Source organism: Onychomys torridus, chromosome 2 (genome assembly GCF_903995425.1).
Source record: "Onychomys torridus chromosome 2, mOncTor1.1, whole genome shotgun sequence".
Taxonomy (NCBI): domain Eukaryota; kingdom Metazoa; phylum Chordata; class Mammalia; order Rodentia; family Cricetidae; genus Onychomys; species Onychomys torridus.
The window spans coordinates 35,790,748-35,811,212 of record NC_050444.1 but is presented as its reverse complement, the minus strand read 5'-3'; the positions used below and the strand labels follow the sequence as shown (position 1 = coordinate 35,811,212).

At 42.6% G+C, this 20,465-nt stretch overlaps 1 protein-coding gene across 1 annotated transcript in view; it reads right to left on the bottom strand.

Moving 5' to 3' along the window:
• Positions 1-987: 987 nt before the first annotated feature.
• The window catches only part of Lactb2 (lactamase beta 2), a 33,944-nt gene continuing 14,466 nt past the window's right edge, over positions 988-20,465 (bottom strand). The window contains exons 4-7 of the mRNA XM_036178449.1: positions 13,496-13,674; positions 6,212-6,360; positions 2,135-2,216; positions 988-1,585 (exon numbers count right to left, since the gene is read on the bottom strand). Of these exons, the coding sequence (XP_036034342.1) occupies positions 1,542-1,585; positions 2,135-2,216; positions 6,212-6,360; positions 13,496-13,674 (454 nt within the window). The 3' untranslated portion in view covers positions 988-1,541. The remainder of the gene's footprint in view (positions 1,586-2,134; positions 2,217-6,211; positions 6,361-13,495; positions 13,675-20,465) is intronic.

Sequence of the window (20,465 nt, the reverse complement as noted above, 5' to 3'; positions counted from 1 at the left end):
ATTACAACTTGGACCCTATCTGGGTCAATTCAGCACTGCTGGACTATACTGTACTGTACAAGATTTTCTGTGGAGATGTGAAGTTTACACATCCAGAGTAGAAACGAATGCCAGACAAAAGCAATGCTCTTGTGGAATCCTTGCTTAGTGAGCACTGAGTTTAATGGGGTCATTTGCAGTAAGCGGGTGCAGGCTCGTGGGTGATTCAAAGGCAGCTGCTTTATTGAAAAGCCCACTCCAGCAGGTGTGCTGACTCAGGAAGGCTTCCTTCCTGGTGCTCCCTGAATCACTTGTAGGGAGCTCGAGAGGTGAGAACTGTTTCTTCTCCCTAGCAATCATTATTCCTTAGGTAACCTGGGCAGGGGCGGGGGAATTAAAGTTTCAGGAACTTTCTGAGACTTACGAATTATTTACTTCCTGAGCCCTGTAAATTTAATTTACTTCCTGAGCCCTAGGAACCTCCTTCCAGAATTAAATGTTTCAATTTGAAGGAAATTACTACACAGCACCACTAATATAGCCACTACTTAAGAATGTTATTTATATTTTTAAAAGGCCTACCTTACATTCTTCTAATTAAACGAAAATACTTTTTGTATATAATTCACATATAAACTGATGACTATTTCTGTACTAAAATCTAAACTTGCAAAGCATATTGGCTGTAATAATGGATTACAAAAATAATTATTTAGGAGCTGGAGAGATGGCTCAGCAGGTCAGAGTATTGGCTATTCTTCCAGAAAAACAAGGTTTGATTCCCAGCACCCACATGGTGACTAACAACATCTGGAACTCCAGTTCCAGGGGTTCCAATGCACTCTTCTGGCCTCCATGCACATTGCTCGCATGTAACACACAGACACCCATGCAGGCAAAATACCCATACACATAAAATAAAATCTTTAAAAATAATTATTATGAATCACATAGTATTTGAAGTTGGTATATTTAATATTTTTCTTATAAAGAAAACATTTAATTGGAGTGGTTTGCTTACAGTTTTAGAGGTTTACTCCATTATCATCATGTTGGGGAACATCAATGATAAACATGAATCATTTATGGGATACCATTATAAGAAAACAAATATAACACAGAGCTATAGACTCAACACTTAAGTGATACAATTGATAGAAAGATGAAATAACGTTGCTGTGTAAAAGGCTGAAGAAAAGAAAGGAGGATGCAGACGTCTGTGCTGTTGACTGAAGTAGCTAAAACCCAGTATTACCGCAAATGCTAGTCCATAACCAAACTCTAAAGGAGCAAATGGTTTGAATTGTGCAAGTTTCATTATTCTTAAGTAACCATTTTACTTAATCCACAGGAAATTGACAAAGTGTTAGATTCTGACCTTTTGGTAAAATGTTCCAAGGCCCAGGTTAGATCAATAACCTGGCCTACATATTACAATGTAATTTACATATTTTAGAAAGGTATCCAAGTCCCACATTTGATATTCTCTCTACATAATCTATAGCTAAAAGAACATACCATGCTCTAAAAGCAAAACAAGATAGAGCTTCATTCACCGGAAACTAAAGTACAGCTCTCCATTTCTTGTCAGGATGTGTGGTGTAAACTGTAGAAAGAAAACCAGAAAGTAAAAACAAAAGCTAAGTGTATCCACTGGATTTTAAATTACTTTGTAATTAGAAAAAGTGCACATTCCTTAAATGAATTTTGTTGACTATAATGTGAGTTTCTTCTTGTATGTAAACATATGACTGAGGCTTCTACACAAAATTCAAGCTTTGGAGAACTTCTTGATTTTAAGGACTAAACATTTATAAACATGCTCGATTTGACAAATTAATCTACCATAAGGAAAAAATTATAGAACACTTCACTATCTCTGACATCACTATTTTCACTAGCACGTAAGAACTGTGCCTGTTTTCAAGTGTACTACACTTCCTGATCTTGGCGTCTAGAAGAGGCCATCCTCCTGAAGCACAACTTCGAGTGTCTATGGCAGGATTCGAGCCCTGTTCCTTGTGTTCATCTCTCTCTAATGAATGTGATTTTTAAGGGAGAACTCAGACAGCTGTTTTAACTCAAAAGAAACCCATGCACCTGCAAAACTGTTTAAATGTTAGCAGTAAATGCATTAAAATTCAGAAATACATACATATTTTCCCTTCTTTCTCTAGTTTTTTCAAATGAAGCAGGAGATTATGCTCTGCCATCTTATGTAAATTCTCTGGAACATTCTGAAAGGAAAACAGGCATGAAAGGGAGTCTCATTTCTGAAGAACACTGAGTTGTCTGGAATCTTTAAAACAACACACACACAACAGAAAAAGGAAGTTTAACTTGAGCACACTTTAGTGGGAGCCTAGGTCAGGGATGTGGCTCAGCTAACAGCCTTCCTGCCATACACAAACCCAGGCCCCATTCCCAGGACCGCATAAACTGGGGGAGTGGTGCACATGTATTCTTAGCACTCAGAGGGGAGGCAGGACAGACAGATGTTCAAGGTCATACGTGGCTACATTGTGAGTTTGAAGCCAGCCCTCCATATATGAGATCCTGCCTCAAAAACAAAACAAAAAACCAAAAAACCAAAATCAAATAAAAAAAAAAACAAAAAAAAAAACACTAACCCAAACCATTTTTACCTTGCAAATGGTCTTGCTTTAGGATACTATTATTTTCTATTTCTATAGATAAACTAGAACAAATGCCATAAAAACAATAGCCGTGTCTTACTTTGTTCACTCCTGAATTCCTAGTGTTTAGAATACTGACACAGAGTAGAAAGTCATTAATATTTATAAATGAAAGGATGAATAAATATAAAAATTATTCTTAGTTTTCAAATAGTTTTGAATCTGCTTTATGCTTTCTTAGGTATTACGATAATATCTTTGTACCTTATGACTCACAGTTTTCCTTTACTCTTGCTAAAATAATGATGTAATATTGACATGTCTCGGAATAAAGAGATACATTTTAAGATAAATAAAGATAAAATTTTATTTTATTCTTTAAATAAGGATTATAATTCTGAAGTCAATTTTGACTAAATTCCCTATGTCTGCCCTAGTTAGCTTTAACTGTTATCCTGACACAGCCCACAGACACCTCAGAGTGGAGCCTCGTTGAGGAACTACTGCCTAGATCAGACCATCCATAGGCTCGTCTGTGGAGGGCTCGATTATCAATTGACCTAGAAGGGTCCAGCCTACTGTGGGCAGTACCATCCCTAGGCAGGTGGGGCCTGGTTATACGAAATAAGAAATTAGCTAAAGCAGTTCCTCCATGGTCCCCACCTTGAGTTCTTGCCCTGACTTGCCTGGATGATGAACTGTGCCCTGCAGGTATACATCAACAAATCCTCTCCAAAGTGGCTTTTGGTCAGAGTGACTTATCACAGCAATGGAACGAAACCAGAAAACTCTGTTTCTCAGCTCCCTGGAAATATTTTGCCTAGATTATCAAATTCTCTCAGTCAGAATTCACTGGATTTGTCATCTCCCTCACTGGACATGAAGTTAACTGGCTTGTTTCTCCTTTTTGAAGACTGCTTGTTGTGCATCCACCCCACTTCACTTAGCACTCAGAGTCTTCTTGCATATTCTCCCCAAGACTTACCTTAGACATCGATGTTTACAAAGGGCTGTTAAGAGAGTTCAACCTGGCCACTCACTGTCTGCAGGCTGGCCTCAAACTCACGAAGCCTCCCGAGTTCTGGGATTGTAGGTGTGGGACACCATACTAGTTTTCCTTTTCATTTTCGCTCAGCTAACACACACAGAAATACTAGGCAATGGTGACTACCAAATTTGAATCTTCAACTCCTCTTCTCTTTAAGCACCAGAACCATATACTGACTCTCCACCAGTGTGATTTTCTAGATCGTGTAAGTTACCCACCTACGATCTGAAAGCGATCATTCTCAGATGTCACTGGGTAACATCTGACACTTTCAGCTGGCAGTGAAGTCTTCTTGTGATCTGATCACATCTCCTCTCCCACCTCATTTTCTGGGGCTCTCTTCCTGTCCACCCACAGCTGCAGTCTGTGCTTCTGTGACATGTCTTCTTGGTGGATTTCCTAACATATCTGTTTATCCCCAGTGTCTGAACCTGTTCTCACTATCTAAATGACTTCTTTTCTCGTCTATTCTGGCCTGGAAAATGCTTACTCCTTCTTTAGACAAAACTCATTACTCTGCATCTTTACTAGGTAAAAGTGATTTCAATTTTTGTGTCTTAATATATGGTGTATAGAACCTGAAGTTTTGTGTGAAAAAAATATAAGGCTTGAATATTCAAAATGCTCCAACATATGAAGCCTTTGAAGCATTAGAGTATTTTGGATTAAGAATGTTCAACTTATTTAAAACATAGTGTAGTGTCTAATCTGTTTAGTGTGCTCGGTGGAGGCAACTGTTATGACAGAGCCATATCTGTTGAACTAGGTCTGTCTTCAGTGATCCTTAGATCCCTTGAAGGCAAGGGTCCATAGTTATGTACATATTTCTGTACCTACTCTAGCATGTGGCAAATAAAATATATAATAAATGCTGCATGAATAAATCACGTTAGGCTATCTCGTGCCATTTTGAATGCATTAAGTGTTTCACACATTTGCATGGTGACTATGCTTCTGTGTATACACAGAATATATTTCTGAATGAAGAATCTATGTTTACTCAGGCATGAGCAATTACTTGATGATTCATCTGTGACACGGTCTGAGAGTTTTGCTGACTGTACTTAGATTAGGGTGGGGTTGGACCCTCAATGTATCAATCAATATATAGTTTAGAGTGGCTACACACTGGACTAGAGAGGTAATGAGCTCTTTCACAGTTTCAATGCCTTTTCCCCTCTGTGTGTGTGCATGAGTGCACATGGACATGTGTATATACTGAAGCTAATATTGACACTGTGTGTGTGTGTGCATGAGTGCGCGTTTACATGTGTACACACTGAAGCTAATGTTGACACTGTGTGTGCATGAGTGTATGTGCACATGTGTACATACTGAAGCTAATGTTTGACACTGTGTGTGCTTTCCTTGATTGCTCTCCACCTTATTTTCTCAAAAAGGGGTCTCTCACTGAATCTGGAGCTGACTGATTCAGCTAGACGGGCTGAGCTACAAGCTCCAGGGATCCTCCTGTCTCTGTCTCCCCAGCACTGGGATTAAAGGAACACTAGCTGTCGGGGACTGAATTCAGTCTTCATACTTGCGCAGTAGACTCCCAGTGCCATCTCTCAGCCCCACAAGAAAATACTTGTATTAATTTTTCCAGTGACTTTTTCCTGATAGTGCTGGGAATCCTAACCCAGGGCTTTGAAATATGCTAGGCTAGCACTCTACTCTTGAACTACATTCCCAGTCAAAGGTATTCATTTATTCATCATTCTCTTTTGAAATGAGGCACAATATGATTTAACAGTTTGACATATGTCTATGGTATGTTTAAGGTTCTTTACTAATTGCTACCATCTCTCTAGGTTACCTTTATAAACTCAACACTATATACCCCAGGCTAGCCTCAAACTTGCAATCCCCCTGTCTCTGCTTCCTGAGTACTGAGACTATACGTGTGTACCACTGTGTGAACCATAATGGGACTTTTAAAACTTAGGCAATCTGCCAAACCCTATACACTGAGTCACTAAGCTACTCTACCTGCATAGCAGATATTAAACTTGTTAAAACACTGGTTAACTGATTACCACACAGTGCACCGGGGATGTACCCAGAGGCCATATACAGAGGTGTGGTGTTCTTCCCTATAGAAGTACTCTATTCATGTTTTTTTGATGCATATTTTTCCATTGTTATGCTACAACTTCCCACTATCTTAGTTGTTGTTTTGTTTGTTTGTTTGTTGTTGTTTTTTTGTTTTATTTTTGTTTTTTGCTTAGAAGATCACTCTGTGTCATTTACTGATGGCTTGGACACCAGATAACCAAGATGGTTGGAACAGTATCTGTCATTACAAAAGTACCCAGAGCAGTTTCTCCTGCTGAGCCAAGTAAGTAAGGTTTAATGATGGCTCAGGATGGTCATTTTTGTTCTCGATGGACATTTTTCTTTCCTAAACTACTGGTCTTAAGACAATTAGCATTACTTACATAATCAAAGGACTTGTGTTCACCTGGGACATATTAAGCTTACCATATAGCTTACTGAATAACACCCTAGTGAACAGTAGCCATGTACAGGTAAGATGAAAGAAAGTCACCTTGTAAATCATTTCCCTAAGTTCAGTCACTGTAAATGATTTTTCAAAGTTATCACGGATGAATGTAAGAATTTGTGCTTCTCGGGTATTTCTGTGAGAAATATATTCCAGAATTTTAGCTTCAGCATTATGGATTACTGGGCCATGACCTGCATTAAAAGAATTATACAAATTACTACAACCAGATAAAAAAACCCTAAGTACAATTCACTCTATTTAAGAATAATTCATACGCTGTACTGGCAAGCATATGAACACGTAGTCATTGCTTGGGAAGCTAAGCCAAGCATAAGATTTAAAGACTGTACACAGGACCTTCCGAAGCGGGCCTGTCAACATTCCGTGGTGGGAGGAGGTCTCATGGGACTCTCCCACCTCTCCTGGAGGAGCTGGAGTCAGATCACAGTTGCTGGAGAGGAAGAGACATTTTCCTATCAGTAGTGTAGCCGCTGGAAAACCTCCGGTACCCCTCCTGCAGAAACCTTCACCCAAGCTCCTTAAGCACCCCCAATTAAACTCAGTGATCCCCAAAGAAAATGAAAGCAGAGGGGGAGGGGTTTGGGGAGAGGAAGGGACCAGTGGGAATGGGAGGGGGACAAGAAGTGTATTGGAGGGGCATATAATCAAAGAACATTCTTAAAGATGTATTCTATTATTTGTGGGTATGTGTACGTCTGGGGGAATGTGAATAAGTATATGGGTGCTGGTGGAGTCATTGGCTCCCCTGGAGCTGGTGTTTCAAACACTTGTGAGCCACCCGACATGGGAACTGAACTTGTACCATCTCAAAGAGCAGCAAGTGCTCTTAACCACTGAGCCCTCTCTTCAGCCCCGCAAATACATTATATAGACCTGTGAAAAGTCATAATGAAACTGATTACTATGTATAATTAATATGTTAATAAAAAGCACTCACTACAGTATAGATAGCTTGGGGAAAAACACAGCTTTGATGGCAACAAAAAAATTGTGCATAATACCAAAAACCTTTGGAGAATTGTATCAAGTCAAACTGGATAATATTATTATGCACCTTAAAATATAAGATCTATTTTAGCAATAACATATGTACTAGAACAGTAACCACAATATGGTAGGTAATATGCAGTGTTCTCTGGGTGCTCACTATTACTCCACGTACTTGAGTACTGGCACTTACAAAGGACCCTTGTGGTAGGTATTATCACTATCCACAGGGAAGGCACATATCCTGCCTACAGCTATATAGGGAAGGAGAGGTGGGGCTGAGATTCCTACTGGACAGTTTTTAACCACTGTGGGTGTTGTCTTAACCACTGTAGCAACCTACTAACAAGACTGAAAAGGGAGAATACAAAGGCAGTTTAAGGCCCACAAGAGAACTACAATCTTACAGCAAATGTAGCCATTCAGAACTTGTGACCACCCAGACCCAGTTAACTGAAGTTCGCCTGCCCTTCAGACACTGCAGTACGGTACAGAAGTCCACAAAAGGCATAGTTTAAATCTTCAAGAACAAAGCATCCAGACGCAGGCTAGCCTAGTATCACATAAGGAGCACTGGACTTTGGTTTATAACTGGCTGTTTCCTTCTTAGCCTGTTTCTTCAAGGGTGCAGTGATACCAGCACCTACTTCACAGGGCTTTGTAAACACAGCTATAAAGGCCCCTGCATGATACCTGCAGGGAAGCAGTCTTTACTGTAAGGTAACTATGGCGACAGCATAATTTACATAAAAACACTTCCCTGCTACCAAGATGGGAGGTTCACTGGCTCCACTGAGAACCTCTGCAGGAGACCTCTTTGGCCTAGCTTGGGGGTGCCTTGGGCAGCTACTCCTTGGCTTTCCTGCAGCTGTCAGAGCTACTCCTCTATGTTATGATAATATGCACACCCAGCATATGGTACACTATTTCCTAAGCACCGAGACTCAGGGCACACTATTTCCTAAGCACCGAGACTCAGGGCACACTATTTCCTAAGCACCCAGACTCAGGGCACACTATTTCCTAAGCACTGAGACTCAGGGCACACTATTTCCTAAGCACCGAGACTCAGGGCACACTATTTCCTAAGCACCGAGACTTAGGGCACACTATTTCCTAAGCACCCAGACTCAGGGTACACTATTTCCTAAGCACCGAGAACTCAGGGCACACTATTTCCTAAGCACCCAGACTCAGGGTACACTATTTCCTAAGCACTGGGAACTCAGGGCACACTATTTCCTAAGCACCCAGACTCAGGGCACACTATTTCCTAAGCACTGAGACTCAGGGCACACTATTTCCTAAGCACCGAGACTCAGGGCACACTATTTCCTAAGCACTGAGAACTCAGGGCACACTATTTCCTAAGCACCCAGACTCAGGGCACACTATTTCCTAAGCACTGAGACTCAGGGCACACTATTTCCTAAGCACCGAGACTCAGGGCACACTATTTCCTAAGCACCCAGACTCAGGGCACACTATTTCCTAAGCACTGAGAACTCAGGGCACACTATTTCCTAAGCACTGAGAACTCAGGGCACACTATTTCCTAAGCACCCAGACTCAGGGCACACTATTTCCTAAGCACCCAGACTCAGGGCACACTATTTCCTAAGCACCCAGACTCAGGGTACACTATTTCCTAAGCACCCAGACTCAGGGTACACTATTTCCTAAGCACCGAGAACTCAGGAGAGACCGTAAATGCACAGACAGATCCTCCCCTGGCTGTTTGTTAGGAGCAAGTCAGAAAACAAAGCAATCCCCCTTTCCTTCTGGGACTCTTGCTGGGTTCTTTTCAGCTTCTACGATGGAGGGAACATTCATATTGTAAGCAGTGCAGTGATATCTGACATATAACAAGTTTCTTCTTCTGGAGACTGGAAATGTACCATTTTACAGTTGCTATGGAAACCTGACGTGTCAACATTGTGAGTTAAAGTACGTAGGGCAAGTCTTACCCAAAGTTCCACCGCTAAAATGTGGTCTATGTGAGAAGTCAGTTAATAGGAGCAACAGTGACTGAGACATTTTCCCGTTCCCTTGTAGACTTGCTTTGTTTCAGCAGTGGATCCCTGGATGCCTTCCTTCTGCAAGGGGCTTCAGTGCTTGGCAATGTCTGGAGGCGCTGATACTAGCAGGCAGACAGTTGAGTTCCCTCAGATTTCCCTGTTGGTGGAGGAACTCTGACATGTGTGCATACCCCGGCTTAGAAATCTGCCATCTCTGGGTGCAAAATCTAGTGGACCTCTGGCGCAGGTGAGAACCTACTTAGCTTCACAGGCCATAAAAGCTGGGGCTGGCAGTGGCTGCCGGACATGAGAAGGGAGGCCCTTCTTATGTGAAGGAAGGCCCGAGCTAGCCAGAGGAAAGAGCATCAAGGAGTGAAGACGTTAAGACATTGTTGCATTCAAATATCAATAAGCAACCATGGCCACAATACTCCAGACCGCTGCGACAGATAGACAGACCAAGCCTATGGCTGTGTATTTGAAAAGAAACTAAGTCACTGACAAAAGACAGAGAATGTATTCAGTGATGTTACAGCAGAACATCCCCAGATGTAGGGGAAGAAATGGACATTCAAGTTCAGGAGGCATTTAGAATCCCCCCCAAAACATGACTAGAAGCTGGGTGGTGGTGGTGCATGACTTTAATCCCAGCACTCGGGAGGCTGAGCCAGGTAGATCTCTGTGAGTTCGAGGCCAGCCTGGTCTACAGAGTGAGTTCCAGGACAGGCAACAAAGCTACACAGAGAAACCCTGTCTGGAAAAAACAAACAACAACAACAACAAAACTCGACCAGAAAGCAGCCTTTCCATGTCATACTATAGTGGAAATGCCCCGAGTACTGAAGGTGCACAGGGCATGTCAAGCTACAAAGAAAATCTACTAGAATAAGAGCAGACATGTCAGCAGAAACCTAAGGCCTGAAAAGCACAGACTGACGTATTTCAAGCCCCAAGACTAAGTAACTGTCAACTAAGTTTATTACACACTCAGTGAAGTTATCCTTTGAAGACTTTCCATTGCAAGGTAAACTAAATTACTCTGCATCTCTTCAGAGAAATCACACAACAGCTATGAATGCTCTACATGCAAACATCAGAGAGGGGCCGGTGAGGTGGGTCTGTGGGGAAAAGCCCTTGCCGCTAAGTCTGCTGACCAGAATTTGATCCACTTGATGGAAGGAGAGAACCAACTCCTGAAAGTTGTCCTCTGACCTCCACATGCATGCCATACATACAGATATGTACACACACACACAAATGTAAATAAACATTAAAAAACCAGAGACAGCTGGGCGGCAGTGGTGCATGCCTTTAATCCCAGCACTTGGGAGGCAGAGGCGGAGGCGGAGGCGGAGGCGGAGGCGGAGGCAGAGGCAGAGGCAGGTGGATCTTTGTGAGTTCCAGGCGAGATCCAGGAAAGGCGCAAAGCTACACAGAGAAACCCTGTCTGGAAAAACAAAAAACAAAAAACGAAACATAACAAAATAAAAAACAAAAGCAAACAACAACAACAACAACAAAGAACATAAAGGACCAACAAAAGAGCTTTTTTTCTTTTTAAGAATAAGATTCTCAAACCCTTAGTGAAACTAACCAAAAGGAGGAAAGAGTTAAAGAAAATTGAACATAAAAAGGAAATACCATAGGAGACTAGTGACCTTCAGATCACTGCACATTATTTTGTAAACTTAGTCTAATAAATTGGAACATCAAAACAAATGGATCAATTTCTGGCCACACATGACATACCAAAATGGAAACAGGAGGACAGACACAGCACATGTGTAGTAGGAAATAAGGCCGAAGCAGGGCTGAGGCCCTCAAGGAAGAAAAGCCCGGACCAGAAGAATACCTACTGCAGAGCACTGGCCCTTTTAAGAAAACTAGCGCCAGGGACCCTTGTGGTAGTTTGAAGGTAACTGGCCCTATAATCTCATAGGGAGTGGCTCTCTCAGGAGGTGTGACTTTGTCGAGTGGGCATGCCTTGTTGGAAGATGTGTGTCACTGTGGGGGCGGGCTTTGAGGTTTTCTATGCTCAGGATACCACCCAGTGTCTCAGACGACTTCCTGTTGCCTGCAAGATATAGGGCTCTCAGCTCCTTCTCCAGTACCATGTCTGCCTGCACATTGCCAAGCTCCCTGCCATGATGATAACGTACTAAACCACTGTAAGCCAGCCACCCCAGTTAAATGTTTTTTCTTTATAAGAATTGCTGTGGTTGTGGTGTCTCTTCCCAGCAATTGAAACCCTAACTAAGACAATCCTCAAACTGTTCCATAAGAGAGAAGAGGAAGTAACCCTTCCAGACCCAGGACACTAATCCAGAGTTACCTTGCTAGTGATGTTGCTGGACAAAGATCCAACAACAAAGGAAAAAAAGGCATTCAATGGCCTTAATGAACACTGATCCTAAAACAAAACAAAACCCTAGCAAACTGTATTCAATAACACCTTAAAAATAGCATATTACCATGATCAAATTGATTTAATTCTAGAGCGGGTTCAAAATATACAAGTAATCAAACACAACATAGTACACAAATGGAATCAAAGACAAAAATCAAATGCCCATATCATCTGAAAAAGCTGACAAAATTCAGTGTCCCTTCATGAAAACAGCCCTGGAGAACGTAGGCTAGGAGCGCCAGACTTGAGCATAAGAAAGGCTATGTACGACATGCTTAGTGGCTAACATGCAAACTGGAGAAAAACAAAGCATTTCCTCTAAATCCAAGAACGAGACAAGGATGCCCACTGTCTCCATGCTAATTCAATACAGCGCTTGCATTCTTAGCTGGATCAATAGCAAAGAGAAGGAAATGCAGTGTGGTCTGAGTGTGAACTCCCGTAGGCTTGTCTTCTGAGCAAATGCAGTGTGATCTGAGTGTGAACTCCCACAGGCTTGTCTTCTGAGCACCTGCTCAACTAGTGTAGCTTTGCACCTTTCCTGGAACTCACCCTGCAGACCAGGCTGGCCTCGAACTCACAGAGATCCATCTGCCTCTGCCTCCCGAGTGCTGGGATTAAAGGCATGTACTGCTTTCTTTTGGGCCCGTGTGGGATCTCTCGGAGGTGGGCCAGGCAGCAGAAGTCAGTCACTAGGAGAGGGCCTTTCCAAGCCATACAAGGCTCCTGGTTCTTTCTACTTCCCAGGTGGGAACAGTGTCTGCTATGCATTCTAAGTGCCATGAACTGAGTTGGTCCAGCAGGCCTTCCCTGCCATGATGGCCTAACCTGTCTACACCCACGAGTTAAAGGAAGTCTTTCAGCCCTTGGTGGTCCTATCTGTACTGCAGTCTCAGCGGCATAAAGGAATTGTACAAAAGGAGATGCAAATACAAAGAAAGAGCCCAGCTCACCCCTCTGCAGATAACATGACCCAAATGCACCAGAGACCTGAAGGAGGGAGCTGGTCTATAAACACTCTCAGCAAAGGACCCAACAAAAAACGATTTTTACGTATAAAGAATGAATTCACTGAAATAATCTTATTCACAGTAGCCTCATCCCTGTTCTTGGTTAAAAACAGAACCAACCAACAACCCTACAAACAGCTATGGAGCCTGCATGGGACTGGACTAGGCCCTCTGCATATGGAGACAGTTGTGTAGCTTGATCTGCTTAAGGGGTCCCCTGGCAGTAGGATCAGAATCCGTCCCTGGTGCATGAGCAGGCTTTCTGGAGCCCACTACCTATGATGGGACACCTCACACAGCCTTGAGGTGGGGGAGAGGCTTGGATCTGCCTCTACTAAATGTACCTTCCTAAGGAAGGCCTCATCTTCTTGTAGGAGGGAATGCGAGGTGGGATGGAGGGAGAGGCTGGAGGGACAGGAAGAGGGAAGAGGGGGATCTTTGGTATGTAAAAATGAATAAAAAAATTTGTTAATTGAAAATAAACAAGACCGCTCTCTACAATGGAAACTATAAAGCACTGTAGAAATAACCTGAAGAAGATTATAAATACATGCTCCTGGATTGGCAGAATTAATATTGTGAAACCAGCCTTATTACCCAAAATGATAAACAGATTCAATGCAAATCCCTATCAAAATTCTGGTAAATCCTTCATACAATCAGAAAGAACAGTTACAAATTTATTGACAAAAGATCTCAAATAGCCAAAGCAAATCTGAGCAATGCTGATGGAATCATAAGATCTGATTTTAAATTATTGTAGAGCTACAGTAGCAAAACCAGTGATGGTCCTGGCACCGAAACTGATGCACAGACCGGTGAAAGACCCCAAAGTAAACCCCACAGCTCTGCTACCCAAAAGCTAGACTAAAACACTACTCACCTGGGTATATAACGTCAGCTTTGATTTTTAATAAGTCTTGTAGGGAGTTCATATAGTCATAGAGGTCTTCAAATACTGTTGTTCCTTCTCCTAGGATACAATCCCCAGAAAATATGGCATTTTCTTCTTCCAGGAGTAAAGACATGTGGTCATCAGTGTGGCCAGGAGTGTATATAACTCTAGTCAAAACCGGGAGTTATGTATGAATCATAAAATAACAAGTATGAATTCTGAGGCTTAGAGAAAATGTTGAGGAGTAAATAATTCTATTATCTTTACACAAGACATCAACATGCTGACAAGGAGTCAAAAATCTCATCATCTCATTTTTCCCTGGTGCTCATGGAAAACTGACTGCAGACAAATATCCCCTACTACTAGATCACATTTCTTATTCAGAAGTACAAATTTAATAACATATTTTCTTATTTTATAAATAAAAAGATGTAGCATGAATCTTAAGTGTTCTTATTAATAAAACTCAAACCCGAGGCCAGTTATTGGGTGAATGCTGGAAGATCAGAGAAGCAGAACAAGCCACAGCTATCTCACCTTGCTAGTTCCTCAGGAGATCTTGTTTCCTCAGGCTGGAAGCTTCTGAGTCCTCCTCCACATGAATCTCAGCTGAACTGTGCTGCTCCAAAGCTTAAACTAACTACATGCTTTTTCCTTTAGTTCCTGGTCCTCACACCTTATATACCTTTTTCTTTCTGCCCCCACTCCCTGGGATTAAAGGCGTGGGTCACCATGCTTAGCTGTTTCTAAAGTGGCCTTGAACTCAGAGATCTGTCTGGCTCTGCCTCCCAAGTGCTGGGATTAAAGGTGTGTACCACCACCGCCCAACTTCTGTTATGGCTTACTCTTCCCATTTTCTAGCCACCATTTCTGGCTCTATTCTAGTGGCTGTCTGTTCTCTAACCCCAGATATGTTTATTTCGGGGAACACACAATATTTCAGGGAACACAATACCTACCACAAAAAGATGATAACAAATTTGAAATACATAAAAATATAAAAAGATAAAAATTTGAGATTATTGAGAAATAAAACTTTTAGTAAGAACATAGCTTTTCAATTTCTTATGCTAACAATTAAAAAACAAAAGTGGTGTTTGAAGTTTTCTTCTACTTTATTGTATTTTTATACATTATTAAGTACTTTTCATAGGTAAATACCTAAGTGCTCTAAATAATATTTGGTACAATGCTATATATTTCAAAAATAAAATTTCATAATGCTATATGTTTCTAATAATATTTACATAAAAATTTAAGAGAAACATTCTTAAATGTATTTGTTTCCACTTATATTTTAAGCAAGTGTCGAGGCTGGAGAGATGGCTTAGCAGTTCTGAGCACTGTTGCTCTTGCAGAGGACCCAAGTTTGGTTCCCAGCACCCACATGGTGGCTCACAACCATCTGTAACTCTCGTTCCAGGGGGTCTAACACCCCCTCCGGACCTCTGCAGCACCAAACATGTATGCAGTGCACATACATGCATGATGGCAAAACACTCAAATAGATTAAAAATCTAATTAAATAAAGATGAGGTACCTATTAATGTCAAGAGTGTGTGTAAACCATAAAAACATTTAGAACAGTGTGATGTAGAAACAAGGATAAACAGGCCTTTGAGTGAGGCGAAGACCCATCAACAACCCTGAGCGTGGGTGTGCAGAACCTGGGGTGTGCTTTTCTCTGAGTGAGGCGAAGACCCATCAACAACCCTGAGCATGGGTGTGCAGAACCTGGGGTGTGCTTTTCTCTGAGTGAGGCGAAGACCCATCAACAACCCTGAGCGTGGGTGTGCAGAACCTGGGGTGTGCTTTTCTTTGGCAGGGCAGCCACTGGTTTGGTTGCCCAAACTCTAACTAATCCCTCATCTATGCTCCTGTGAGTAATCCTAACCAAATTCATTGGTAGAAATGCACGTGCACACATGTACACACATGTACACACACACAAACACACACACACACACATACACACACACACACACACACACAGAATGATGTGGGAGTAGAAGGAGGACTAGCTGGGAGGAAGAAGAGAATCAGCAGGTGGGAAGGGAGCGAGAGAGGACAGGGTAATAAAGGGTAATAATATGAAATGCATTATATACAGGAATGAAAATGTGACAATGAAACCCATTATTGTCTATAATTGATATTTGCTAACAAAAACCCTTTAAACTTCAAAACTGATTATGATACCTTTACGTCATGATAAATATTGCAAGAGCTTTTATTTATAGTCACATTAAGACTTATACCTATACCAACAGAAAACCAAAAGTCTAACTAGTTTGTTTTGCCAAGCGCCTCTTGATTTCTCAGCCACATTTAGACCTCGGGAGGTAGATTTCCTGTTCCACTTGTGTGTCTTGACTTCCACTTGCCCCATAGGCTGCACACTGTCTTACTTGTTCACCATTCAGTCTCCTGACAGGCAGGACTCCCTCTTTTTCCACGGTCTGTTTCCAGCATGCAGTTCTTAATGGCATCTCATTTTAATCCATAGCTTTCCATGTCTCGGGCACTGACTTCAGGAGCTTGTGAGAACTGTGTATTTAATCCTTACACTACTTTGAGGTGGGCTCTACCAACCTTTGCATTTTAGATGAGTGAATCACAGAAGATAGCAATAAATGTCTGAAGAATACCGTTCTTCTGTCTGATTTAGACATTGATTTTTATGGTCTTGAAATATTTTAAATAAAACTCTCAATGATGAACTATTTAGGGGGAAGGGCAAATATAACAGGCTATTTCTATTTAATACTGAGGGACTCAACGTGGGGTTTTGGTTGAAGACAGTAGACTGTACAACGGCACCTGGTTTCCTTACCCCACGGGGATGGGAAGAATGGGTGAGAGACCACAGCTCCAGGACTGTAGATGCTACAGTCAGAGGTAAAGGACAGGGAATTAATAGTTGAAGCAAAGCTGCGGCCTAAACAGACAGAGGAAGATGAGAACAACCCAAACCACCCAAAGAATTCCCTGAAAGCTAAGGATTTGGGGTGTCAGGAATCTGGAAGAAGAGGGGACAGTAGGGGAAGGTGGTTAAAATAAAAAACATTGAAGAGCTGTTTAACAAATATTCAGGCTGTGGCTGTAGCTGAGAGTAGAACATGTGGGGCCCTGGGTTCAATCCTTCACACTAAAAATCCCAAGCAAACCTCAAACAAAATAGAAACTTTCCAAATACTCAAGTTCCATTCTTACTTTGAGCTGTTTGACAAGTGCTCTAAGCCTGTGAACAGAAAGGACTCGATCTTGAAAAAGTGTAAACCAGGCATGGATGGAAGTGGAGTTAATACGCTAAGAAAATGAAGATAACTCGAACACAGGTAGATCCCCTTTTACACCAGTTTACATAATGCTGTCAGTGAGGTCTTTACCCTTCCCGGAGACCTCAAAAAAGCCTTTTCTAAGTTATTTTACTACCTTGGGAACAGACTAAATTAAATTACTAGATTAAGGCACCATGAGGGTCATGTCTACAACTCTCTGTTCTCCCAGTTCTCAGGGTCAGTTTTCAGCAGAAGAAAACCAGGAACCAGGAGAGAGTAACTAAGCTAATGGCATCCACGGCATGCAGAGGGTAAGAAAAGCAAAGGAATCCAGAGGCAACTACAAAGAAGAACCTTTTAAAACTGATGGTAAAAAACAGACAGACAAAAGCCAACCAACCAAACAACCCCGAAACTGAGGGTAAAAGAGAATTAGTGTGCAGGAGCAGCAAGGGGGCAGAGTGACAGTGGAGCCCCACACAGCTCCCTGGTGCAGGAGGAAAGGGACGATGGAAACCGGGGGGGGGGGGGGGGGGGGGGGGGGGGGGGGGGGGGGGCTGGAGCAGATGCGCAGTGGGGTTCTGACGAAAGAACTGGAGTGCTGGGAAACCAACTAAGAACAGCTGAGAGAATGGATCAGAAGCAACTGCAAGAACCATTTCTAGAACAAAAGTCCTATTTGGAGCTGGACAAAGATTTCGTTCTATGGTTAACTTTGGTCAGGCTCCCAGGAATTCTTTCTTTTAGAAGGTGTATTTATTTTATGTAAATGAGCGTTGTGCTTTCATATCTATATGTGCACCATGTGTGCCTAGTGCCTACAGTGTTCAGAAAATGTAGGATCCCCTGAACTTGAGTTCCAGGTGGCCGAGCCATCATTCAGGGGCTGGGAACCTAACCTGGGTCCTCTGGAAGAGCAGCAGGTGCTCTTAACCACTGAGCCATCTCTGCAGCCCCCAGGAGCTTTTTCCAATGATAGGGCTTACAAGCCTACTCTGTTGTAATATGGCACTTCCAGCATCCTGAGTGGGCCAAGCAGAGGGCCTCAGAGAAACAGGAAAAGCAGGAGGGCTTCTCTGACCTCCTAATGCCTTCCCTACTTTGACTAAGTTTTCAAACCTGTAAGGACCTCCTGACTTTCCTCTGAGGCACCCGCTTCACACTCAGACACAGAAGAGCTCTTCCAAAGAAGAGTCTGAACCGTCAGGCGGGCCTTGCAGTTCCCGAAGCCTAGGTTTCCTCGAGTCCAGTCACACTTCTCTAGGACTACTTACTCCATCAAACAGCATAAGAATAGGCAGTGCTCCCCGTTAATCTGGGTCTTTATTTCTGGACACTCCAGCGTCTCATAAAAATGTCCCTGCCATTCTGCCTCTGTCGATTCTATTTTCCAACCTTGACAAGGGCCCTAAGAAGACCGAGACGCTGCTCTCCTGTGCTGACCTGACACTGAGTTTTCCTCTCTGTCCTGGAGGAAGCTAATCTGAGTAAGTCAGATCAGGGGAAGTGCTCTGCTGTCTGTACCGGAACCCTTATGACCGGTTACTTCTTAGACAGCCCCCATGCACTCATCCTAACTCTCCCCCCATTTGTCCTTACAGAGCCCAATCCTTCTACTCCATAGCAAGACCCCATGGTAACGGTCCCTATATCTATTTCCATGGACCCCTTTCAATTAAAGTCTGTCTACATTAACAAAGGTAGTTTTCTCTTTATCAGGACCTAGAACTACAAACTCACAAAAGCACTTAACTGTGAAATCTCAGGAAAAGAGGGCTAAGAAGGAATCCCCCACAACACACAGAGCAAGAGCAGATAATGAGAAATCTCAGGATTCAGAAGGGCCTGTATTTATCAAATACAACATCGAAAGGAGAAGAAAATGAAATCTTACCCACAAAATGAAACAATTTCAACTCATAATCTAATCTGTATCCATAAACAAACTCACTCATTCACTCACACACTCCCTCACACTCCCTCACACACTCCCTTCCCCTCCCTTCCATCTTTCTTTTTCTGACAGGGTCCTGCTTTGTAGCCTCAAGTCCTCCAAAACAAAATACAGAACAGATAGACAGGTAGGAGGGAAGTGGGGGGTGAGTTGTGGGGGGCGCTGAAGGGGTGGGAGGAAGAAAGAGGGGGATCTGCGATTGGTATGTAAAATGAATAAAAGCATTTCTTAATAAAAAGAAAATGAAATAACTGTGAGTTCCCCCTTTGCAAAAAAAAAAAAAAAAAATTAAACGACCTTAATATTAAATACTGAAACTATGAAGGCTTTTAAAAATTTAAGCTAGGCATGGTAGTGCACATCTTTAATCCCAGCACTTGGGAGGCAGAGGAAGACGGATCTCTAAGTTTGAGGCTAGCCTGGTCTAAGGAGCAAGTTCCAGGACAGCTCAGGGCTACACAGAGAAACCCTGTCTTGGGAAACAAACAACAACAAAAGCACCTGCTTGGGGACATGGTAGAGCCTGTTCTGTTCCCATCTGCAGATCAGGATGGAGCTCTCAGCTGCTCTGCCACCCTACCTTTGCTTTGCCATGCGGACTCCAGCCCTCTGAACTGTAAGCCCAATTTCATGTTTTCCTCTATAAATTGGCCTTGGTCATCATCGGGTTTGCTCACAGCAATAGAAAATTTGTTGTCATGAGAAAATCCATCAAGCACCTGTCTATTTGTTCTGTATTTTGTTTTCCTGCAGCACTAGGAATTGAGACCAGAGCCTTTTAGACCCTTGGCAAGTTCAATGGTACTGAATTCATCTTGTGTGCATGTGTGTGTGTGTGTGTGTGTGTGTGTGTGTGTGTGTGTGTGTACAAGAGTATTTTAAGAAACCTGCCCCAAACTAGCTGGCAGATAAATGACAGCAGTGATTTTAAAATGACTGGTGCCTTGGCTAAGAGGGCATACTGGTTTGGAAGAGTACAGTGGCCCCTCCTCATGGCTTCATTTTCCCTGTCACAGTCAACAGCACACCCACTTGCCTATTTAAAGACACTATTCATAGAATACTCAATGCCTTCTATGTGCCAGGGACAGAGGACACACAGATCAACCCGGTATATGCCTGGGAAAGAGGAAGACTAGCCAACTACCAATCCTATTTCTTCTTCCTCTTGGGCATGATGTTCATGTCCCTGCATCTCTGCTGATGTGCCAGAAGCCTTGGCCCATGAAGCCTCCCACATGAGATCTTCTCCGTGTCCTTTTGTACTCGCTGTACTGAGCTAAGTGTAGGGACCTTGAAAGCCAAGTACGGAGGAGTGCAGAGTCACATGATCAAAGGAGCCCAAATCACTGTCCTGCTCAACACCCCGAAGGCCACTCACAAATCAGGAACCTTTTTGGACTTAATATGGCTGAGAAATTTTTTAATGTTTGAACTATTATATTTCTAAGTTAGCTTGCTATGGCAACTGGCATAAACTACTACTGTGAATTGTCAGAAGCCACCTACTCACATATACAAACTATAACACAATTATTAAGTGCTTTAATGAAATAACAAGAATTTGATTAGAGTTGGAGGAGGGAGCAATGAATTCTGCTGAGAAAGGTTACTCGAAGGAACTTGTGAGCTGGGCAGACAACAGTGTACCACAGAGAGTCCGAGGCGAGCAGCAATGCTCCGGAAAGGGGAGACATGAACAGAGGTGTGAACACAGAAC